The sequence below is a fragment of the Staurois parvus genome, unplaced genomic scaffold (genome assembly GCF_062004578.1).
Source record: "Staurois parvus isolate SC_StPar_1 unplaced genomic scaffold, SC_StPar_1.0 ptg001302l, whole genome shotgun sequence".
Taxonomy (NCBI): Eukaryota; Metazoa; Chordata; class Amphibia; order Anura; family Ranidae; genus Staurois; species Staurois parvus.
Window position 1 is genome coordinate 10,602,435 of NW_028319098.1, and position 26,505 is coordinate 10,628,939.

The 26,505-nt window shown below is 41.4% G+C and overlaps 1 protein-coding gene across 1 annotated transcript; it reads left to right on the forward strand.

Moving 5' to 3' along the window:
* Positions 1-650: 650 nt before the first annotated feature.
* Positions 651-26,505, forward strand: CUNH8orf89 (chromosome unknown C8orf89 homolog). The gene is made up of 6 exons (XM_089661065.1): positions 651-915; positions 8,187-8,238; positions 9,979-10,130; positions 20,507-20,648; positions 21,865-21,920; positions 26,184-26,505. Exons 1-6 carry the CDS (start codon positions 882-884, stop codon positions 26,318-26,320), a joined length of 573 nt encoding a protein of 190 aa, XP_089517191.1. The 5' UTR covers positions 651-881; the 3' UTR covers positions 26,321-26,505.

The window sequence follows — 26,505 nt, forward strand, 5'->3', positions numbered from 1 at the left end:
TACATGGTTTTTAAAACCTACACAGATGTTTTAAAAGGAAAAAAAATAAATAAATAAATAAATAAATAAATATATATATATATATATATATATATATATATATATATATATATATACACTATTAAAAATAAAAAAAACGTTGTGATTCTACCATCTAGCTGAACTTAAAAGGAAAAAGTACATTGATGCTATTTACACCTACAGCATTATTCAGTAAAGTGTGCTTACTATGGTAATTTGTGGTAATTTGTAAGTGCAATGCATCCTGTAGTGGTCTGATTCTAGCAGCATAAACTCTGGTTTCTTTGGGTTACTAATAGAAATCCTACTGAATAAAGCTGAAAATGACTGGACAGCATTGACCTGCCTAGCAATAGATGGCATGGTGCCAGTCTACCTTTTCAGCTTGTACAACCATCCATTGCCAGCACATTGTGCTCACATTGTAATCCTAGCTAATGCGGTTTCGCTTGCTATTGCAGTTTGTTTATTAGGTCACTAGGAGACAGCCAATGCCACTCTGGAACTGAGGATTTTATTCTTAGAAACAAACTCTCCACTGTATTTAATATTTATTCACTTGTGTATTCCTCCGCAGCCATTTACATTCTATAAAGGATGCTCATTGCTAGGTCAGATTTTTGAATCCTTCCATATCCTTTGCAAGGAATAGAAGATGCTTTCAGGCAATGCAGGACATCAATGCAAATCTCTACGATGGATGTCTTGTTCTCCATCTACTCGAAATGATTATTTTCTGCTCAAACGCATCCTGATTTGAAGAAAAGATCTGTGAGCATTATGATCGCTGCTTCTGTCTTGGGGTTCCTTGTCTCCTAGGTGCCTTGTAATGCTATCTCTCCCACCGGAGGTGCCCAAAAATGAGGAGGTGGAACAACTGGACGCAGCAGCACAGTGAGTATATGGGAGATGGAAGGATGGGTTTTCACAGCATCTCTCAAAATAAACGTTCCACAAAAGGTACATTGATAGGATAGACAGAACTTGGTAGAGATCGTTGGCAACAATTTTTTTCAAGTGTACCCATACTATTACTAAAAAAAAAAAGTTAATATATTGCAGCCTACCAGTCCTTAGATGTAATGGCTGTATTGGTTTCCTCATTTTCAGACTCCCCCCCCCACTTTTTGTACTTGGCAATACTGTAAACACTACATTTTCTGTTCTAGGGTGACTACCCTCACTCACTCCACTGTATCTATGGAGGGGTCCTGGTTCTTTCCCAGGGACAAAACTACAACTATGTCTTTCTACCTTTTTCTCCATTACATGAGGGGGACAGGGGAATTAGTAGTTTACAAAAGATAACGTAGAAGGAAGATATTTTAATAGATCAGTTCAGATCACAGAAGGTGACAATGACAATGCCTTTCTACTAAGATCAACAGGTATTTTCTATACTTTCTGAAAATGTTTTTAGCCTGTAAAAAGAAAAATAATGCAGCCACCACGTATAAGGACTGATATATTAAATTATTCTTAAGTCATCTTCTGCGACTATGCTGAGATGGCTTAGCCTACCTACAAACAGAAAACACATCATCCACTATTATAAAAAAGAACAGTTCACCATTGTGCCTCAGTCATTTGTGTTTCCTCCAGCCAAACAGGAGTATCACCAGTTTTTTATTTTATGCTTTTTAGGCCATCATGCTAGTTGCAGGGACCTCCTGAGTTAACTACCCTTTTTGACCGGGACAGAGGACTGGAGAGCAGGCTGGCCAGGAATGGTAGGGGAGAATGAGAAATTCTCCCCCTGTCATGTTTTTTTTTTTTTTTGTACTACCCCAGAGGTTTCTCTCCCACTGGGGATGCTGTCATTCCCTTAGATGCCCAGGTTTCGGAAGCTTTCCTCATTTTGCAGGTTGCTGGTTTTCTCCATGTTTGATTGGTCTCCAGACATCCTTCACTCAATGCCCAGCTTGGCCTTGCCTTTCTGTGTCAAAGTGCTGTTCTGGGAGGCAAATGGTAGGTAGAGGAGACTGTGGATCTGCATGGAAGTCCCGGTGTCCTCCATTCCCATGTGTTGCACTTCCAGTAACTGCTGGCTGTGACATTGCTTCATGTTGTTGTGCTGCGGAAGCCCAGTCTTGGTGGTCACCAGCAGTGACATCACTTCCAATTGATATGCTTACAGCAATATCAACTTCACTTCCAGGAGACGCAGCTCCAATTATGGAGGCTAGTACTGGGAACCTGATGATGATGCAGTTCCAGTCCAGGAGGTGCGGACCGGATTTAAGGCCCCGATATACAGCATGAGGCCATGGAGGGCCAAGGAGGAAAACAGCAGCTGCAACGGCAGTAGGTTGTGAACTTTTTTTTTCTGCCTCCACCTATACATCCCGCAGGAGCACCTGGGGGAGGGGCCAGAGCCACAAGGGGGACCAGACATGACTATTTATAGCTGCTGTGTGCGTTCTATACAGGGGTAGACCATGTCCGAAGCCACAGAACCCTCCTGCCCTACAGATCCTTTACAACAGGAAGGCTCTAAGGTAAGTCAAAGGGATTCATTTGTTCCTTTTTGCATATTTTGTCTCACTTTTTTGGGGATGAGGTCTGTGGCATTTGGACTCCAAATGATTCCTTGCCTAGTTGTGTGGTTTAGTTTACTAAACTAAGGGGATCAGAAGGGTCCCATCCCCAAACAAAAGAGTGTGCATACTGTAATGTGAAGCAGTCAGCAAACTGGTCCAAGTCTTTCTGCTAGAAATGCATTAATAAGCCAGCGACCAAAAAATCGCAAGGAATGTTCGAGGGGTTGATAGACTCCATTGGAGAAGAAATGCCAGCCACATTTGTTTCATTTTGCTCACTTGTTTTTTCAGTCGCAAGTTACCCATTCCCATGGTTAACCCTTCATGCTTAGCAGCAGTTCTATCATGCAGCTGGGAGGAACTGTTACATACATCAACAAACAAGGGGGCACAAGGTCACACCACTTAATGGCTCTGACAGAGAACATTTTATATTGGGCAGAATCAAACCTACTATCCGTCTCAGCAATCCACGTAAAGAGGAAGCAGAATTTTCTTGCAGACTTCTTGAGCAGAAGAGAATTCAGAGTGGTCTCTAGACCAGCAGACATTCGGATTGCAGGTAGAGAAATGGCCAGTTCCTGAAGTGAACCTTTTTGTCTTGAGAACCAACACCAAGCTAAAGATGTTTTTCTTAGAGGAAAATGATGGAAGTTCCAGACTGGATGGCTTTGGACATAAATGGCCATTCCCACTGGCATATTCATGTCCCCCAAGAGTGATTTAAAATTATTATAAAGGACAAGGCCAAGTAATATTGATTTTTCCTCACTGGCCACATAGCCCCTCCAATGATGCTACCGTAGAAGCACAATATTCTTCAACATAGCCCTCATCTAAAGACTTTGAGACTTTGACAATGGCTATTAAAAGGGAGATATTGAAAAGGAAAAAGGCATTTTAAACAATTTCATTTCTGCATTGCTGAAAAGCGGGACAAAAGTGACAATGGCTATATACAGTATAAGATAGTTTGGAAGACATTTTTATTATGGCTTGAAGAAAAGTCAGTAACAGGTAGATCTTTCATTCCAACAATATTAGATTTTCTACAAGATGGTGTAGATACAAATCTGGCATGCAGTATGCCTAAGGTTCAGATGTCAGCACTCTTCTGTTTTTTTGGACAAAAGATTAGCAGAAGCCACTGGTAAAAAGACTCCTAAAATTAATAACTAGGCCCAATATTTTCCTTCTTGGGATCTTTCTATGGTTTTCCAGGGGTTTCTGAGCTCACCCACTCAGAGAAAATCATCACGCTCAAGACTGTACCTCTTGTGTCCCTGATCTCTGCACACGGGGGGGTGAAATTCAAGATTTGCTCATGGGGGAACCATATTGCACAATCCTTATGGATAAAATAATCCTGAAACCAGATCTGGTTTTCTTGCTCAAAGTCACGACAGCTTTCCACAGGACCCATCAGATTATTATCTCCTCCTTTTTTTGATAATGCAATCAACAAGTAAGAGGAAGTTTTCAACAGTCTGGATGTTAGAAGGTGTCTGATAGCTTACCTAGGAAAGACCAAAGTGTGGAGGAAAACCACAGCCATGTTTGTCCTATTTTTTAGGCCAAAGAAAGACAACAGAGTTTTTAAAAATACCATAGCTAGATGGAGCAAGGCAGGTATTGCTCAGTCCTACCAGTCACAGAACAAAACCCCTCCTGGTAGTATCACTGTCCATTCTGTGACAGCCTGGATATCATCTTGGGTGGAGAAAGCAGGAACCTTGCTAGAGTAGATCTGTAGGGCGGTGATCAAGCTCAGACCTTTATCTGCCACTAAATGATTGATCAGCTGTCCAGCCAGGACCAGGCAATTGTCAGGAATATCTTGCAAGCAACCCCCTCCTCCCAAGTAAGAATTGCTTGCTTATTCTCTCAATACTGTCCTGGAAGATGACATGAGAATAAAGTTAGTTACATGGTAACTTGTCTTCTAGGAGTCTCCCAGGACAGCAAGTATTTGTTCTCTATGTACTGTATATACACTATATTGTCAAAAGTATTGGGCTGCCTGCCTTTCCACGCACATGAGCTTTAATGGCATCCCAGTCTTAGTCTGTAGGGTTCAATACTGAGCTGGCCCACCCTTTGCAGCTATAACAGCTTTAAGTCTTCTGGGAAGGCTGTCCACAAGGTTTAGGAGTGTGTCTATGGGAATGTTTGACCATTCTTCCAGAGGAGTATTTGTGAGGTCAGGCACTGATGTCGGACAAGAAGGCCTGGCTCGCAGTCTCCGCTCAAATTCATCCCAAAGGTGTTCTATCTGGTTGCAGGCCAGTCAAGTTCCTCCACTCCAAACTCGCTTATCCATGTCTTTATGGATCTTGCTTTGTGCACTGTTAGAACAGGAAGGGGACACAACGCAGTCAGGAAAGTACCGTTCTCTTGGCAACTGCTAAACCCAGACACGTCCATCGGATTGCCAGACAGAGAAGCGTGATTGGTCACTCTAGAGAACACATCTCCACTGCTCTAGAGTCCAGTTGCGGTGTGTTTACGCCACTGCATCCGACACTTTTATTGCACTTGGTGATGTAAGGCTTGGATGCAGCTGCTCGGCCATGGAAACCCATTCCATCAAGCTCTCTACACACTGTTGTTGTGCTAATCTGAAGGCCACATGAAGTTTGAAGGTCTTTAGCTATTGACTCTGTAGACAGTTGGCAACTTCTGTGCACTTCAGCATGCTCTGTCATTTTATGTGGCCTACCACTTGGTGGCTGAGTTGCTGTTGTTCCCAGTTGCTTCCACTTTGTTATAATACCACTAACAATTGAGCGTGGAATATTTAGTAGCAAGGCAATTTCATGGATGGACTTATTACACAGGTGGAAATCTATCACAATACCATACTTGAATTCCCTGAGTTCCTAAGAGTGACCCATTCTTTCACAAATGTTTGTAGAAGCAGTCTGCATGACTAGCTGCTTGATTTTATACACCTGTGGCCATGGAGGTGATTGGAACACCTGAATCCAATGATTTGAAGGCTGGTCCAATACTTTTGGCAGTATGGTGTATTTATATATTGTTTGTTTTCCTGCCTATTTAGGTAGTAGTTTTTAAGTGTGTATCTCTAATTAACTTTTGCTCTTTTAGTTAATTTGCATTACTGAGGCACAATGGTGAACTGTTCTTTTTTGATAATGAAGGATGATGTGTTTCCTGTTTGTAGGTAGACAGAATCATCTCTCAGTGCTGTTCTGGAAGATTCCTAGATATTGAATAGCTAACTCTGTTTTTTTTACATCAAAATGGTGGTCATCTGCATACAGACACTGACACCCTGTTGCATAAATGTGAATATGATGGGTAATAGATGGCTTGAGCTCCTGTTCTCCACCTGTACGTGTAACACAGACGTGTTTCACCCTTTTCGGGGTTTAATTGTAGAGTCACAAAGATTAAGCCCCAAAAAGGGCGAAACACATCTGAAGAGTTCTCTACGGTGGAGACAAGGAGCTGAAGCCATCTTTTACCCACCTCATTCACATTTATGCAAGAGGGAGTCAGTGTTTGAATGCAGATGACCACTGTAACGGAACCGGAACCCGACCGCACTTGGGTATATTCCGTTATCCTGCAGCTTCCCCTGTCCAAACACCATCCACGGACCACACCCTTGAAATCCCTCAGGAAACAGACAATACCCAGCTCTTCTTAATACAGGAAGCCAACTCTTTATTTTAACACAAAACACAGAATATATACAGAGGGCGGGGAAACACAACCAGGAACAGGAAATACATCATCAGCCCGCCCTATCAGTGGGAAGGGCTACAGGGAACCACCCCAACCAACCCAAGACACAGAACAATGGGATGCAGCCATGCGGCAAAGGACATTGACCAACCCCCACACCAATACACAAACAGTACATCCCATAATAGTTTGCTGGACAGGAAGGCACAGCACCATGGGGGGAAGCACATGGCAAACAAACAATGGACAGCCATGTGGCCTAGACAAAGGACAACACACAAATGCACAATACTGGGACATTCACATGTACACCCTGTACCCTTAAACAGGCACAGGGTGGGTTAAACATAATGATTTGGGGAGATGATACAGGGGTCCCCCCACCCCCAAAAGTCGCTCCCGTCACAACCACCATTTTGCTGAAGACTACTAGAGCCTAACAAGCCAATCCTGTCTGCCTTGCATCAGCCTATTCATGTGAATAACTGAAACAGGTTTTGGGGGCATTCAAGCATTTTTTGCTTTTAACTGTTTTATTCTTTCATTTCCATGTACACCCCAATCAGAATTTAGACATGTGACCCTGGCAACATAGTTACTAACTTTTTTTAGAACACTGATCTATTGGATAATAACTATTCCATTTGTTACATAGTTACATGCTTACATAGTTAATCTGGTAAAAAAAAACAAAAAAAAAAACACGTCCATCCAGTTCAACCAACAAAAAAAAACCAAAACAAATAGAAAACCTCCATATACAGTATACTATCCAATACCCACAGTTGATCCAGAGGAAGGCAAAAAAAGCCAATAAAGCAAAATCCAATTTCTGTATTTGTTCTTATTATCCACAATACCTTGGCTTTGTAATTAAGTTATTAAATATGGAGAGATGACCAGAGGGATGAAAGAAAGTATGGAAAAAAATTATCACAGTTTGTAAATTTTGCAGATTTGTGCTGCCTCTCTAACCCTGCTGCTCTAGACACCAGCCTATGAGTGCCATAATGGTAAATACATTTCTGGTTATCGGGGCTCTCTTGAAAGTTCCCCCAACCCACTTATAGTCTCCTTTGTCACACTACCTGGCACTCTATTCTTATGCTGGTGTCCTTGGTAAAATAACCTGTGCTTCTGCATATGGCATGGCATGTAACCTCATTCCCTTCAGCCAAGGAATACACTGCTTCATTCTGAGCGGCCAGTCACCAGGCTTGAACACCGTCACTTGAGGAGAATGTCATCAAACCTATGTAAGCTTCAACACCTGTGTTCAGAATGCAGCAAGGCAGCCATTTGGCAAGGGACCTGGAAGCAGGTGGAGATCATGGGACTATCAGTGTCTACTTCAAAGATTTCCAGCTTCCAGGCACATTGGCCAGGTATGGCATATGCATAGTTAGATTGGGCCCAGCTGGACCAGTGTAACTATGTATAAAATATCCGTACCTGAACTTCTTTTTTTTAACGGTGTGGTGGCTGCAAGTTTTCAATTTTCAGTCACTTCCTATGAGCTGAAAAAAAGCACAAAGAACGTTTTCTTTATTGTGTACTTACTATTCCTACTAATCCACGGTGTATTGGAAATGAACTAAGACGAACATGTTTGATGCCCAGTCTATATGACAACCATGGCTGCTATAGGCAGAGTGGAAAAAAAATGTAGACATGGAACAGAAAGTGTGTTAGTCACAGGATTCACAGGCGAAAATAAGGGGAAAAACTGAATAAACCTAAAATAAATAATATAAATTGCCTAAATATTGCAGGTACTAAAAAGCCTTGCAAGCAATTACGGTATGTAAAATCTTTGGGAAGTTGAAACTGAGGAATGTGAGTGAATCAACTAATGAAAGCCTTGCTAGATATGCCTTGATATCTCATATCCCTTCCCTGTTTAATCCCCTACAGATTTACATGTTAGAGGCTCGGGTTATCTGGATTCTTCAATCCTTAATGACAGGTATGTAATGCACATTTTACAAAAATTCTAATAAAAAGGTGTTTGTTTGTTTTTTTCCATTTTGGCATACCTCCCAACTTTTTGAGATGGGAATGAGGGACACCTATTAGAAAAAGTATGTAGGCATAGGACACACCCCCTGTCACGCCCCCTTAAAAGGACAATTATAAAAAAAAATAGTTAAACCCACAAGTGCTTTTTTTTTTAATCACTACTATTCCTTTATACTGGCTTTTAAATTTACAAATGCAACAATTTAAAAACTGGTTGAAAGGTTTAGTACTGTTTAGCAAGGTTTAAACACTTTTTGAAAGATAAATTGTGCATTTTATATACAGCTATATAGATCAGACCAAAATGAGGGACAAATGAGGCGTAAAGAGGGACAAAGGGACTTTGTTTGAAATCAGGGACAGTTGGGAGCTATGATTTTGGCTAGGCACCAAAAAATTAATTACCATATTTTCTCTCTTGAAATCCCTCTGAAGAGCATATTACTTCTGCATTACAGGAATAGACATGCAGCCTTGCGGAGGCAAATTCAAAAATACAAAACCCCTGAGCTTTATACAGCAATCCCTCTGAAGAGCATGTTACTTCTGCATTACAGGAATAGACATGCAGCCTTGCAGTGGCAAATTAAAAAATACAAAACACCTGAGCTTTATACAGCAATCCCTCTGAAGAGCATGTTACTTCTCCATTACAGGAATAGACATGCAACCTTGCAGAGGCAAATTCAAAAATACAAAACACCTGAGCTTTATACAGCAATCCCTCTGAAGAGCATGTTACTTCTGCATTACAGGAATAGACATGCAGCCTTGCAGTGGCAAATTCAAAAATACAAAACACCTGAGCTTTATACAGCAATCCCTCTGAAGAGCATGTTACTTCTCCATTACAGGAATAGACATGCAGCCTTGCAGAGGCAAATTCAAAAATACAAAACACCTGAGCTTTATACAGCAATCCCTCTGAAGAGCATGTTACTTCTGCATTACAGGAATAGACATGCAGCCTTGCAGTGGCAAATTAAAAAATACAAAACACCTGAGCTTTATACAGCAATCCCTCTGAAGAGCATGTTACTTCTCCATTACAGGAATAGACATGCAGCCTTGCAGTGGCAAATTCTAGAAAAGAGTGAAGATGTCATGGGTATACCTCCTCTACCGGGTGTACTCCCTATAGACATGACACAGACGGATGGCCAGCAGCACACTACCAGCACACATGCAGATTAATTGGGTGTAGTGCGCATGCGCATGTATTTGCAGTTGCGCTGAGTGCTGGGCTTAGCAGGTAAGGTGTGCGGTGCGTTAGTCATAGAGGGAACATGGAGAACTGACAGTCGGTTCTGAAGGACACTTCACTTTTTGTACTTTATTTTGGTTATTTCCACTTATATGTTTGATTTTATAATAAGTCCACACAGAGATTTTGTTTTTCACATATTTGTTTGTATAATATATAAGCGCTGCACCTTTCTATATATTTAATTCATTCCACTGCTTCACTTTGAGACCATAATAGTGCAGGTACTCATAATACTGCTCAAAAACTTTTTTAGAGGTAATCTAAGGTAGAATTTAGCCTTTATTAAGTAAGCAGTTGTAATTAAATTACGTATTTTTGTTATTTACTTACCGTTCCCAAATTCTTGCTAAGCTATAGGTAACTACATTTCTCTTAATCTGTAAGTTTCTAATTTAGTCTTTTTTTTTTATTTATGGCTAGGGTCATGCTATCTGGTCATCCATTAAATTATGGACATGCAATTCCAGGAGTTCTCCCTAGACCCCAGTGTCAGCGTATGCCTATTTCATCAAACTGTGCCAACTCTTGTGTTCGCGAGCTCAGCTGCAGTAGTACAGCAATTCAGAGTAATGGTAAGTAGATAGTATGAAATGTTGTTATCACTTTTAAAATAAAGTAGATTTTGGATAGTATAACAAACAGAAAAAGAAGCGAGCGCTAATGAATGCTGAAGCAGCTGAAACACTCAAAAGGTATACCATATGCCTTCAAAAGATCTGATATAAAATGGTAGTGCAGTGCTTAAAATGGTTGACAACAAACTAGTGGCATGAAAGACGCACACACTCGATAGGTGCGATTGTGCCTCAAGGAATTAAAACTATAAAAATGACCATGTAAAGCTTATGATGATAGAACCAACTAAAAATGTTAATGCCAAACGTATAACCAAAAAACACATCCCATAAAGGTACGAGGTAGATGCGTTGATATCATATACAAAATGCAAAACACACACAATATTCATAAGTGCACAGTAATCACATTTATAGTGAAAGCAGAAAAGGAGCCATAGCAGACTGTGCAGCTTTGTAAAATATTCATTAATTGTATTGTCATACTGTACATGTAGGCCATTTACCCCCTTCCCCCAGAAGGGTGGCCTAAACACACACACTTAACCACACCTATGTCCTAACTTGTTGCTAGTATGTGAAAACCATTGGACGCTCACTCCCGGCATACAGAAGCAAAGACCAACAATTTTCCCATCTTAGCAACAAATCAGGACATATGAGTTGTTAAGTGGGTGTTTTTATGCTAAGATTCTGAAAGGGGAAAATGACCCAGAGGTGTGACAATACCATTAATTAACATTTTATAATGTAGCATAGTTTTTAAAGATCGACTGGAGCCCTTTGACTACATAGGCTATTTTCTGAAAAAGGTGACTTTACCCTACAAAATATCAAGATTCTCTATATATAAAAATACTGACCCCATTGGTCCTACATGAAATGTTTCCATTGTCCCCTTCTGCATGTTGGAGATACAATCAAACTAGGGGTCAGATCTTGCATATGTTCTGGACCTTCCGCTTTCAGTTAATATTCTGGGAGGAGGTGAGGAAGATTTCTTAGGAATATATAGACTTTGCCATACCAGATGAGCTTGCCTTTTTCATACTCCAACTTAATTCCATACCAAGAAAAAGATACAAGGAAACTGTATTCTCCCACCTTTTTAACGCGGTCCGAATTTTATCCCAGTCCTGTGAAAGCAAGCCCGTGCACCCTCCATAACAATGTGGTTTGTTAAAAGAAACAAGATCAAAAACGTGGAAGAACTCATATCCTCAAGTAAAGGCAGATGTGTTTTTACTGGATTCCATTCTCTAGTACTCTGAAGTATTTTAACATTCTAGGTAAGTCAGGCTAAGTGAGGAATTGATAGATAGCCATAGCTGGAGGAGAGTATTCCCATCCATCCCCCCCATCCCACCTTGAAACCCCTCCTTTATTTATTATTTCTTTTCCCCTGATCCATGCACACCTTTATTATTTTGTCTCTTTTTCCACTGCCAGGCCATACTGCATCCTTCCTGCCCTCTCTTTTCTTTCACTTTACCTATATGTATTGCACGTTCTCCTACAACTCATGAAGCATTAGTGTGATAATGGGAAGAACGCTCCTTACACTTGTGGTCATTGGGAAAAATTGGCCATTAACATATAGCTAAAAAGTTAATTGGTGTCTAGGAACATCTAGTAACCTCTGGAAGAACCCTGGGATTCCATGGAACACTGCTGTAAAACCATGCTCTAGAGCAGTGATGGCAAACCTTTTGGAGCCTGAGTGTTCAAACTGTGACCCAAAACCCACTTATTTATCGCAAAGTGCCAACACTGCAATTAAACCCGAATACTGAGGTTTTAGTTAGAAAAAAAAACTTGTACATTAACATCTTTTGTTTTAAAAGAAAAACACAACAGAGATTTTTATTGAAAAGTAAAAGTTTGCATTTGGTGTGCTTTTGCACAATTAATGTGATCTGTGTCGTTGTATGTATGCCGATAATTTGTCAAATTGTGGCTCTTACTGAGAGCAATACATGCAACACTCAGGTTTGCTTCTTGTATCAGATTTGATATAATTCAAAGCTGAAAACAGCTGCTCACAAGCATAAGATGATCCAAAGTAAGAAAATCAATCCCAAGTGCTTTCACTGACTTAAAATTATTTGGCAGAGAATTCCACACTTTAAGTATTTCAGAGCTACCAACTGACCACCAGCACAGAGGGGCAATGTTCCACTGACCACCAGCACAGACAGCAATGTTCCATTGACCATGGGCATAGAGGGGCAATGTTCCACTGACCACCAGCACAGAGGCGCAATGTTCCACTGACCACCAGCACAGAGGGACAATGTTCCACTGACCACCAGTAAAGAGGGGCAATGGTCCACTGACCACAAGCACAGAGGGGTGATGTTACACTGACCATGGGCACAGAGGGGCAATGTTCCACTGACCACAAGCACTGAGGGACAATGTTCCACTGACCACCAGCAAAGAGGGGCAATGTTCCACTGACCACCAGCACAGAGGGACAATGTTCCACTGACCACCAGCAAAGAGGGGCAATGTTCCACTGACCACCAGCAAAGAGGGGCAATGTTCCACTGACCACAAGCACAGAGGGACAATGTTCCACTGACCACCAGCACAGAGGGGCAATGTTCCACTGACCACCAGCACAGACAGCAATGTTCCATTGACCATGGGCATAGAGGGGCAATGTTCCACTGACCACCAGCACAGAGGCGCAATGTTCCACTGACCACCAGCACAGAGGGACAATGTTCCACTGACCACCAGCAAAGAGGGGCAATGGTCCACTGACCACAAGCACAGAGGGGTGATGTTACACTGACCATGGGCACAGAGGGGCAATGTTCCACTGACCACAAGCACTGAGGGACAATGTTCCACTGACCACCAGCAAAGAGGGGCAATGTTCCACTGACCACCAGCACAGAGGGACAATGTTCCACTGACCACCAGCAAAGAGGGGCAATGTTCCACTGACCACCAGCAAAGAGGGGCAATGTTCCACTGACCACAAGCACAGAGGGACAATGTTCCACTGACCACCAGCACAGAGGGGCAATGTTCCATTGACCACCAGCAAAGAGGGGCAATGTTCCACTGACCACAAGCACAGAGGGGCAATGTTTCACTGACCACCAGCACAGAGGGACAATGTTCCACTGACAACCAGCAAAGAGGGGCAATGTTCCACTGACCACAAGCACAGAGGGACAATGTTCCACTGACCACCAGCACAGATGGGCAATGTTCCATTGACCACCAGCAAAGAGGGGCAATGTTCCACTGACCACCAGCACAGAGGGACAATGTTCCACTGACCACCAGCACAGAGGGGCAATGTTCCATTGACCACCAGTAAAGAGGGGCAATGTTCCACTGACCACAAGCACAGAGGGGCAATGTTTCACTGACCACCAGCACAGAGGCACAATGTTCCACTGACCACCAGCAAAGAGGGGCAATGTTCCATTGACCACCAGCACAGAGGGACAATGTTCCACTGACCACCAGCTAAGAGGGGCAATGTTCCACTGACCACCAGCACAGAGGGGCAATGTTCCACTGACCACCAGCTAAGAGGGGCAATGTTCCACTGACCACCAGCACAGAGGGACAATGTTCCACTGACCACCAGCTAAGAGGGGCAATGTTCCACTGACCACCAGCACAGAGGGGCAATGTTCCTAATGCTGCAGATTTAAATGCCAGGGGGACAGCACAACATTAAAAGAATGTTACTCTCAGTTAATTATGTATAAAAACTCACATTCAGTGCAGCAAATCGGCATTCTTGTTTGTAGCAACTAGCTGCTATAGCATATCCACTGCTGACTGACCGCCCTGGCTGAAGGCACACAGAAAGCTCCAATGAGTGGCTAGGGAGGTAGTTGTGGCTCGTGACGTCATTGGCCGGCGTCGCAACCATGCATGTGTGGGACCTGATGCTCGGGTGCAGGAAAGTAGTGTGGCGACTTGGCTCGCGTGACGGCACCATGGGTCTAAAGCGTTGAGGCATATGTCTGTACAATGTTATACTTAAGCACATGGTGTGATCCTGGAATTAAGGAACATAGTCTCCTCCATGGCCTTGTGATTTTGCAAATTTAAACTATATTTAATGTTTCCAAATCTGCCTCTGGATATGCTTTCTACTTGATTGTAATGCCACATATTAAGTGTATGATGCTCTACTTTAAATAAAGAATATATTGTGGAGTGAACTTGTATGCACTCAAATGAACTTGTATGCACAACATACAAAGCCATCCACAGCTCTGTCCAAGATACATCATCAACCTAATCTCAAAATATCACCCAAATGGTCCCAATACCTCCTGCCCTATAGCTGCCTTGTCACCTCTTCCCATGCTCGCTTCTAGAACTTTTTCAGAACCTCTCCCATCCTCTGAAACTACCTACCCCACTCTGTCCAGCTATCTCCTACTTTGACCACCTTTAGATGATTCCGGAAATCTCATCTCTTCAGGGAAGCATGAAGTATGCAAGTATTCTTACTAGCTGTCCTGCAAGTTCTTAGTCCACACCACATCTTGCTTCCAGCACTTGCCTTGTCCCACCACTCACTGACCTGATTATATGAGTCACATGCTCTCTAGTATTACTAGCCAGCTGTACCACTTTTGGTGACATTGCCAGGGCCAGTTGCTATATCGTGTTCCAACTTTTCTTGAGTTGCTTTGGCCTAACCGTGGAGTGTCATTGTCAAGTAACTATTTAGGCTTGGAGGGCTTGCCTGTTTGGTTTTGTCCAAAAGCCCTTTCTTTTTTGTTGTCCCCCCTTTTTGGGGTTAAAAGGGATGTGACATTCTGACAATCATTGGACTCTTGGCACATACCACATGTTTTTCTTGACCGCTCTGGGATGAGCTCTTACTAAACAATCGTCATGATGGCAGTCAACAAACTGATACATTAGGAATGGAGGAGACTGTTGGAAACATCTGGAAGGACACTGAAAAAGCTAAAGTAGTAGGGCTTGCTGGAACACAGCTATATCTAACTTCGTGTATATTATGTAATTCTGCTTAAGTCTAAGCTATCACTTGTGGGTGGACCTGGCTTCTACTGTACTTCTGTCAAATTACTTCAAATAATAGACAGTTTTAATGTATTTATCTGATATGAACTTCCATTATATGTATGACAAGCACATTTGACTCTTTCTTCTGGCTTTAAAAACAGACAGTCTGGCCCCATTGGATTATACATTCTTTCTTCAGCTAGATAATAAAAATGTCTGATTACCTCATAGTCCCAAAAGAAAAACAAAATGCCACATACTGATATAACAACGTCATATAACATTTCAGCATGGTGTCAGAGTACTGACGTATTCTTATACAATCTCTGGTCTCCTGGGAGTTCTTCTATCCAGCAAACCCTCCCATAGACTTGGCTCTACCACCCTATTGTCTTCTTCATGTTTGAGAGATTGCAATATCAATGCTTGTGTAATAAAATGGTTTAGAGAGAGACTGTCCGTAACCTTTTGTGTAGTCTTTTGTGTTTAATTCAGCAAACCTCTAGTAGACATTTAGAGCTCCTTCAGTGTGCAGTTCCACATGTGCATTTACATGCATTTGTAATATGTTTAAGGTGTGTTTGTGGTGTTTTCTTGCATTATCTATGATCCTTTTTTTTCACTGAGTTGCATTTACATGTGTTTGCGGTGTATTCATGTGTGCTGGGGTATGTTTATGTGCAAAAAAATTACAGTGTGCTGTATTCAACTTCTTTTTTTAGGCTTTCTTTCTTCCATTTTCACTTGGTGATCTGGCTAGCAAGTCTGTTGTTTTTCAACAGAAGAAACTTTTCTGCAAATGTAGCAGTTAGAGGGTTAAGAGAAACCATTTACCACTGACAGAGATGCTTGCAATGACCAGTTTTTATTTATTCAGATAAAACCTTTATCTCAAAAGAAAAAAACTGTTGCTGTAACTGCCGTGTGAGCTGAAGTTTGGCTTCAATTTGTTAGGGTAGACTGACAATGCTGCTGTCCAAAGGTGCCCCTATGCTTGTTCATCCAGAGTGAGGGTACTTTAATACAGGAGGTGCGTTACTGGCCATATCACGAGGTGAAAACAGTATGAAAAAGGCCTAAAAAAAAGAAAACTAATGCAGCCACCTCATCTAATTGGTAAGCTGCAATATAATAACATTTTTAGTTTTTGGTTTAGTACTACTTTAAATGCATGCAAAAGTACTGCAGTGACATAAACTAGGCTCATTGAAATAAATCCTTTTTTTTAAATATGTGTTTGTACTCCTCTTAACACCTTAGTGAAGGTGGGGAGGGTAAAACAAATGTTAACGCCTGAACACAATTTGCAACTTTGACATGTGTTAGTAAAACGATACATCATAGAAACTACTTTGTGTAGCCAGGTGAATTATACCTAGTTTTTTTCAGGACAAATTGGGAATGGGAATGGATATCTCGTGTCTTTTTTATATTATCAAAGGAACATTTTCCCAAAAAGCATTTTTTTAATGTACCTGTAAATTTCTATCTTTTACCATAACTTACCACCTAAGAACAATGCAAAATAAATTGCTCCAGAAGCAAAAGTGCACATTTTGCCCTTTTATTCCATCTATAACACACTGACACTAACTGACACTGACAACAACTGAAAAAATGCTTTTTTTTTTTTAAACACTACACAAAATATACTGACACTGATCTTTGATCTAGGCCAGTGCCAGGGTTAGTGTTAGGTAGGGGTCAGACCTTGATCCTATTTATTTTTACACACTTTTGTTTGTTTACATCTTTCTCTCCTGCAAGGAGAGGAAGATACAATGTATCTATTTTTCATTTCAGAAGAGAAAGAAAACACATGGGTGGGATGCATTGTGATTGCTGTGATAGCCAATCAGAGGCTATCACAGCAATCAGGTGACCGGGAACTGGGAGTCCCAGGACCCGATTGTTAGTACAAGACCCGGGACCCTCGGTGGGAGCCCAGGCTCTATGCTGGGAGTGTGCTGTGCGGCATGCTCCCAGCACAAACACAGTTACGCATATATGCAGCCCCACGGATAAAGACCCACTCCTGTGAGGCCCCATACCTGCATACTGTCAGCAGGAAGGGGGTTAAAAAATGCGTTTGACTACAGCTGATGTAAATAAGTCCTTAAAGTTGAGCCCCAGGCAGATAAAAAAGACACAAATTGATACAGCTCTGTATTCAGCAATACATCCTTAAATGTTTTTCTTTCAGTGCAAGCAGTGGAAGTATCTGCATTTGACTTGTAATCCATTAACAGCAGGGTTCAGACTGGGTAGGGGAGAAGGAGCTCAATGAACCAACTGGTTTTTGCTGTAGTGCAAAACGCATGTGGATAGAATGATAGAGAAGAGTGACTGAGAAATGAGCTAATCAGTACACTCTTTCTATTTTCAATGTCCAGTCAAAGGCTGGGGATGGAGAGAAGACCTGTAGGTGTAACCACTAGAGAAAAAAAAAAGTCCTCTGGCATTGCCAAACTGAACTGTGTTGTGGGGTAGAAATGTGTAAATCATATAACTGATTGGACAGAAAGACATCTCTGGTGAGGTGTGTTAAATCTGATGATCAGTCCTATTTACTGTACAATTCATGAGACACGGGGTGGGCAGGAGGGGTGGCTGCCCTGGGCACTGTGGTATCATGTGAGGTAGGTGACATTACGAGCAGATTGAGTCAAGGGATTTGTTTTGGGAAATCGAATTTGGGGGGTGGCAGGGGGTAAGAATGCTTCTAGGAGGGGACATTTGGGGAGGTGTGCTAGGAGTGCTGATTTGGGGGAATTTGTGTTGGGAGGGGGGAAGAGTATTTGTGCTAGGAGGAGAAAACATTTTTGGAGGGGCATATGTGCTAGTTGGTGTAATTGGGGGGTATTTGTGCTAGGAGGGGAACTTTTGGAGGGTTGTGTTAGGATGGAGAATTGAGGTAGGGGAATTTGTGCTGGGAGGGGGAGATTTGGAATGAAGGGGGAAGAGGATTTGTGCTCAGAGAGAAATTTTGAGGGGTAGAAAATTTGTGCTAGGAGGGGAATTTTTTGGGGGGCATATGCAAAGAAAGAGGATTTGAGCTGAGAGTGGATGAATTGGCAAAGATTTGTGCTGGGAAGGTGAGATTTAAGTGGGGTGGCGGATTTTATTGGGAGGAGGGGGGTAAGCATGCAGATTAGTGCTTGATTTTTTTGGGGGGCATTGCTGACACATAATGCTCATACATCTTGTGAGGCGGGCACAATTTGGCATGTTCACCCTGGGCTCTATATGACCTTTTTCCAGCACTGTGCCAGATACTAAAACCAGTGCCATATTTCCAGCTTCTGCAGCTATGAGACCTACTGCTTTCATATAGGGAAGTGATAGTGTCATTTGTATGTGCCTTTACTCCTCCTGGCCATTCACAGAAAGCCATGTATAGGACTGAGCTGCACATATGTATAGCACAGCTGACAAGAGTTAACTTTTTTTTTTTTTAGAATGTATGAAGATTTCTGTGCTTGGGGTTCAGCGTTAATGATCAGAAAATAGCTGATATGCTAATATGCACAGTATCGTCACATTTAAGAACATCACTATAGTACAGGACCTCATATGTTTTTCAATGCTGGCTGGAGCCAGTTTGGCCCTGCGTGTACCATCAGTGGTGCTGCCGTGGTTGTACTGAGCTACCATCAAGGTATCATCCAGGTACCCTCGAGACAATTGCTATGGCTATACTCTTTCAGACACTATTGGCATCCCACTTCTTGATTTGTACAGTCATTCAAGAGGTTAGTCATGTGGCTGTTCCTATCAAATCCCCCTTTAAATCATAGAACTTGGGTTAATATACTGTATGTTTTGACTAGGGGATCCTGGATTATCAATATATATATTTTATAGGGGACCTTGAGGTTGCTGAGTTATTGTTATATTCAATCATAGAACCTGAATTTAGTCTTGTCTGTTCTTCAAATACCTCCATTTGAGCTGATTAATGAAATTTTATTTTCACCTTTGCCCCACAAATTGGCCTTCCTTATAGCAATTGCCTTGACCAGATGGGTCTTGGAACTGGCAGCCTTGTCCTGTAAAAACCCTTTTTGGTTCTCCACAAGGCAAGGTTGTTTTGTGGCCCAGGCCTTCTTTTTGCCTAAGGTGGCCTCTACTTTTTATTTAAATGAGGACATTGTTTTGCTATCCGTTGGTCTGGTACCAGTTCATTACCAGTGAATTGTTCACTATTGTCTAGATCAGGGGTGCTCAACCTTTGGCCCGTGGGCTTCATGTAGCCCTCGGAGCCCTCTGATGTGGCCTTCAACCTCAAACCAAGGAAGTGCACTTTTATTATATTCTGTGGGTTTGGTGTGCTTTCTGAAAGCAATTGCCTTTACCAGATGGGGTTGGAACTGAATGCAGTTTTGGTGCGCTTTCAAAAAGTGCTCTACACCAGCAAGATATAATAGAAGTCTATAACAAAGATCAGCTAACCTGCAGGAAAGTGGTGCAGGTAAACCGCAGCTCATCAGTGTGAAAACAGCCTTATAGGAGGCTCAGGACAGTAAGAGCTTGTTTACATTTTACGTTGACCATGCTCCCCCTCAACCACTGGTGTAGCATCAGAGGTTGCAATGGTGACCCCGCCACATGTTCCAGGGCCTGTGCAGTCATCCTATCACATTCTGTTTTATACTTGTACAGGAGAGGTGGTGGGGGAAGCATATACAGGAACAGATCCCCTCCATTTTCCTCTTGCAACTGCTGAAAGCCAGCTTCTCCTCCTCTCCCTCCCACCGATATTCAGCAGCTGCAGGAGGAAAATGTTCATTATGCTATTCATAATAATAAAATTCTAAATTCTGAACCATTTCATTGTGGCCAGTGACTGGTTACCAAATCACTTACGTGGCCCTCGCTCTTCAAATGGTTGAGCACCCCTGGTGTAGATGTGGTTTGGGACAACTCTTTATATCTAATTTTACCATTTTGGCCTTAGGCCTCTACTTCTCAGGTCTGTAACGCCCTGACCTGGTCTTCTGTTCTCATTTTTTCCAGGTTAATACTTCAGCCTCTGCCGTTGCCAGTATTTTTATATTATCTGTATATTACATATGTGTGAGAAAACCTAAAACTTGAGCATGAGAACTCTGCACCACACATTTATCCATTGTTTTTTCTGATGGGATTGGTGCCAGTATTTGCATACGCTATCATTAGTTCCTTATATGCCTATTGAGATGTTACTTAGAAACAGCATGATAATACAGTGTGCCTTACTTGTGTTGCTGGGTTACAGTGAATGCAAAATCAACCTTTTTATGAAGAGTATAGTAGCAGATAATGTATTGTGAAAAGTTGAGATCTTGTTTATTTGCTAATAATGTCCTATTTAGGATTAAATTCTGTCATGGGTAACCAGAACTCAAACACACCTGTCCTCAGCTGGGGAGTTCCAGGCACTAAAATGAATCAGTTCCCTCATATACAAGCATACAGAGGATATATGATGTGTTCCCCTCATCTCACCACTTGCAGGTAATTGAGACCTAGGCTTTTTACAATTCAGTAGTCTCTTATTCATTGTATATATTTGAATTGCGTTGCAGCTATTTGACTTACTGACTTGGGAAACACATGTATATTGGCTTCCACTGACTCTTCACTAAACAGTCATCTTTTCAGAAATAATTTGGGTGGATGGAAGACATCCAGGAAGCTAAACTTCCAAGTTATACCTGTTTAATTAAACTAGACAACAAGTAACTGTAACACTTCTACAATGTCCTATCCTCCTGAAGTGCAGCTGAAGTTAGGAATTTATGGCAGTAAGATGGCCATTCCTTTTTCACTCCCTAAAAACATACTACCTTTCAGCTTTTCCTTCTGCACTATTCATATGTGTTCCGCAACCTCTCAGCAATAAACAGGGCCTCATGTTGCTCATCTACCTCTGTCCTCTTCTAGAAATCTGAATCCACCCACAAATCCCATCTCCATTATTGGCTCATTTGGAACCATTCCCTAATGCCAGCGGAGTGAGAAACTCCTTCTCCCCGGCATCAGAAAATGCTCATCTCAGCATAAAACAGTGTGTAAAGTTGAAATGCAGGGTACATTTGCAATGACAATGCTACAGCCATAAGAGACCTCACAGGACAGGATATGTATGTTACATAGCAAAAAAGGCTGTACCTGAGTATCTGCCATTGACAGGAGTACTTTAAACCCTTTTAAGACTTTCATGGAAACCTAAATACCCAGGCCAATCTAACAGTATCAGTATGAAAGTTAATTTGACTATAGTTTACAAAAGGCTATATATTTGAAAACCAAATAATTACACTATAAGAATAGTATATTTTAATTTTTCCATTCAATATTTATTTCTAAATAATGTAATTGTATCCTACAGTTACAGTATTAAACATAAAAACACTGTCATCCCTGGACTGGTGTTACAGCTTCAGGCTCAATGCTTTATTGTAAATGAACTTCCATCCTGCAAATTACCACTGTGTCATAGCTGACACAGTGATCCTATGGCTGGGAACCATGCAGACTGGTTCCTTATCATTAATGAGGACTGGAGCTGTCAATGACTGACAGCTAGCAGCAGAGCACAAATTATTTTAAAATTGGATATGTATTTGAAAGTAACTGAAAGGCTGGGATAATTGTATGCATTTGACCTGCCATATTTAATTTATTTGAATGTTAATGGTTTTACAATTGCATGTGTTCTGTGGTCTAGAACACCAGTGTCCAGTGATGCCTTCGTCTCACGGTCATTTCAGCGGGAGCAGACAAGTATGTTCTTTTTTTATTATATGTTATGTATTCTATACTTTTAGGAGAAAAGTGATCTGCACAGGAGGTTTTTATGTGTTTAATTGCATGAGATTAACTTCTTCTCATAACTTTCTTTATTAACAACATATTTATTTTGTGTTGCAGATCAGGCATATGTCATATTGAGATTATTCTTGTGGTACCAGATACTTAAAGTGATTGTAAGGTTCAAGTATTTTTTAAAATAACAAACATATTATACTTAACTGCTCTTTGCAATGGTTTTGCATAGAGCAGCCCCATTCTTCTTCTTCTGGGGTCCCTTGCCAGTGCTCTTGGCTCCTTCCCCCTGCCAAGTGCCCCCCAGAGCAAGTCGCTTGCTAAGGGGGCACTCAAGTGGGCTCGATTCCAAGTCACACCATGTGTGTCTATTGACACACACAGTTTGGCTCGGCTCCACCACCTGCTCCCTCATCACTGGATTTGATTGACAGCAGTAGGAGCCAATAGCTTCCCCTGCTCTCACTGTGCCTAGTGCAGGAGGAGAGAGCAGTGCTCCTTTCTAAAGCACTGTGTATCATAAGCATTTGCCATTTTTTAAATAGAAAAACCTGTTTCACCTTTTTTCATCTTTTGTTGCATCTCAGTGCTCTTCTGTAGACTATTTGCAATCTCTTGGTACAGATACATGCATATACTCTAAATGATGGCTCTGTGGTATTTCTGAGGGGAGGTTTCCTGATGGTGACAACAACAGTGTGCATGTCTGTGTAATATTTGTTGCAATAGTCACTTGTAGTCTCCATCGGAAGCACATGTTACAGTATGACAATGCAGGAGCACAACAAGAAGAGGGCCACAGGGTGCTGTCACTCCATAACAGGAAGTGCCTGAACAAGGACCTTTGTGGCAAGATTACTATGTATATTATTATTATTATTATAATCATTATGTTATTTTAATGAAAACTGCTAATTTAAAAATATTGAAAATTATAATATTAAAAAATATTTTTTGAAGTTACATTAACTCTTCAGCTCATTGATTCCTACATGATGTTTCAGATTGATCAGTGACCCCAAACATCATGTAGCACCCTGCCTCTGTCAGACAAAATTTTGCTTTGGCCTTCAGCCAGTGGAGCAAGAATACGTTCTTTTAGTATGGTCAGAATTTACAAAGCTGGGTGATTGATTGCTCCTGCTTGTTTTTTGGAGGGAGCTTCAATCACTCAGTTATGAAAATGTATCAGACCTCGGCCAATTCCTGAGAGGGGACACTCAGAAGATGGCTGAGGAAATAAAAATATTTGGGAGTGTTTTCCAGAGTTTTCTTTCCTCTGCTAGGAAAGTTCACGTTCTCCTGGGGCTGCTGCCCCTGGGAGGCAGCTTGTGTGATAGAAGATTTGCAGTTTGGGTTTTGGCAGTTGCTGGGAGGAAGAACGATTGGCTAAAGTATTTTTTCTGGAGGGCACTATCCTGGAATTCTGGGATGGAGAAGTATCTTTTGTATCCCTCATTGAAGAGTGTCATGTGGACGCTGGGTGGCAGAGAGCTCCTAGGACCTACTGTGAGACTTTCGTGTTTGGCAGCAACTATGAGGATTGCTGCTTGAAGTTTGTCCTCCTGTTGATTTCTGATATTGTTTTGCAGTATCATAATCCCCTAAATCCCCTCCTGTTCAAGTTCTACAATAAAATTCCCAAAAAGACAGCCCCAAGACTGAACCTGTATTATTGGCATGTATGGAACTGTGTCTGTGACAGGAAGCCTTTGTAATAGTAAGGGAGAACCCAGGTCTTTCCCAGCTGCCCCTCCAGGGGTGAGCAATATATGTAAAAAAATGGATAAACACTAGTATAGTACAACATAATAATAATGATAATTTACTTGTTAATGCTGTCAACATTACTTGGTATCAGCAGTTTCCATTATGATTGATAAAACACCAATCAGTTCTTTGGCACCAATATGGGTGTACTCACTGACTTTCCAAAAGAGTTTGAGGTGTGTGTTCTCACTGGCTCTCCAACCTTGTTTGAGGTAGGTGTACCTACTAGCTCTACATCAGATTTTGCTGTGGGTGCGCTCACTGTCTCTCTGACAGTGTTTTGAGATGGTGTACTCACTTGTTCTCCAACAGAGTTTGACGAAGGGAAGACGCTCAGAACAGGAAGTCTTCCTGAAAGGGGTAAGGTCATGGATACACTAAGGCTGGCCATAGATGGATCATTTCTTTTCAATCAGCCAGCAGGCCGATCGAAAAAAATAAATGGTTTTCCCCATCCAAGGTGGATGGAAGAATTCTCCCTGGTGTGCCATTGTATTTTTGACAGCGGGACTTCTCTGCTGTCAGAATATCTGATCAGTGCTGCAGCTGCCGATCGAATTAAAATCTTCCAACATTCCCATTTGACAGAAGTTGATTGTTTCTATCAACATTCATCAAGCGGGGACAGCCACCAATGAATCAAAATTTGGTTGGTCCCTACCAGACCAGACGAATTTCGATTCATCTATGGACAGCTATAGTAATGGGGCCAATAACAACACACAACTGACAGACACAATTTAAAACCCTTAGCATTTGTTTTGCAACTAGCCACATCACATTTAGGACTAGGGACTGAGGTGGGGCTCTACAGAGACCTAAAAAGATTAATTGGGCCGAATAAACTTTTCATTGTTTATCAGCAACCTATTGACCCTCCGACTTTTACTGTTCCCCTTTTGACCCCCAGGCATTTTATTGACCTAACTGTGTCTAACTCTGCAATGAACTGAGTTTACCAATTAGCACTGAATAAAAGCGAAGAAACAGGGATTTACGAAATCACAAATAAACAAGTTGTAGTGGCTCTAAACCACCTTTTCAGCATATATATAGAACAATAGAACAGTAATAACCAGATTCAGCTCAATTCAGTAACTGAAAATCCTTCATAGATGGGACAGAACACCCACCTTTCACCATGTTCACTAATCATTATGGCATAAAGGCACACTTTCCATAGCAGACTTACTTTAGCCCACAGAAATGCATCCCCACCATGGAAGGGCCACTTGCTTGTGTTTACCCCCCAGGCCATAGATTCCCAGTCCTCCCCTACTGTGAGTTAAATTTTGGTATCCAAACCATGAATGGAGCTCAGTGAAAAGAAAATTATTTGTTCAGAGAACTCACACAGATTTGATTTGTCAGTGAATGATGTATCAGAAAGCTTTGTAAATCATAATGAATAATAGCATTAGCCAATGATCGCAACAACAGGGAATAATATCATGTTCTGGAACCATCATTTGAGGACTGCCAGCCATTCATGTAAGGTCCAAAATTTGCTGCATGTGAAAGCATTAACAGAAAACTCTGCTCTTGAAAAATATATTCTGGTAAGCTATTGCCATCTATTGGTAAAAGAGTAGTGCTTTTGGTCAAAATAAAATCATTTCAATGGACATTTGTCTTTTTTCAACACAACAGTGTAACTGAGGATATACAGTATGCTGAAACCATAGCAAGCTTCAAAGCACTAGAACCTTTGTCAGGCTAATTATGAGAGCCCCATAACTTCACAGCTTGCTGCAATGAGCCTGTGAAGAATACTATGTTCAAGCAAAATAAAAATATATATTTTGTATACTTCCCCAATACATGCACATGTCTCCATATTAAGTCTCACATATCGCTAGTATAGGAAAATACCTGTTGATCCTGCCAGAAATCCAATGTAAACATACCCTCCAGTGCAAACTGTCTGTGCAGTATTATCAGCCTTTCCTAATTTACTTCTGTGAACTTTGGAGCATTTCCTACTTCTGTTATAGAGATGAGAAAAGGGGAAGGTGTTCTATAGTTCCAACAAACTTCCTGTCCTAGGGTGACATGGTGCTACTCCATTAATGCAGTACAATTAGTGAGTAAATGCAACCTAGGACAGGAGGTGTGGTACTGGCAGTATCACCAGGTGAATATAGACAAAAAAAGGCCTGAAAAAGAGAAAACTAATGCAGCCATCTAATCTAAGAACTGGAAATCTCCAATAAATTACATTTTTGTTCTTGGGCTCAGATACATTTCAAAGACATGGCCTTTAGTATGTATTCATTTTGACCAGAAGTGCTACCCATCAACTCCATGGACAACAGAAGGCCCTCCTATCAGTAATAGAGACCAGATACCGGAGAATCTCTATGATTATACCTAATTAATGGATTTTCTATACTGACAGTATTGGAGTGTATATTGTAGCTTATACAAATATGTTTCTCCTTTTGTGCCTAGGCCGTTGTAGCTATGCAGACCCTGTCAGCAGAGCTCCCATACAATACCTGCAGAGACTTTCAGAAATGGCCAGCCTGGAAACTGATACAATACGGCACGAAAACACAAAAAAATGCAAAGGCAAAAAAGAAGACTGATTAAATTCAATGGTGACACCAGACATTCATGGATTATTACCAACTGAAAGAACTTTGACTGTATTACATATATTCATTTACTGAAGAATTGTTTTATACTATTTATAAAATAGATACTGGTACTGCTTTTTGCTTTACAGAAGATGAATATGCTTGGAATAAATAAAGTTATTTTTCAATACTCA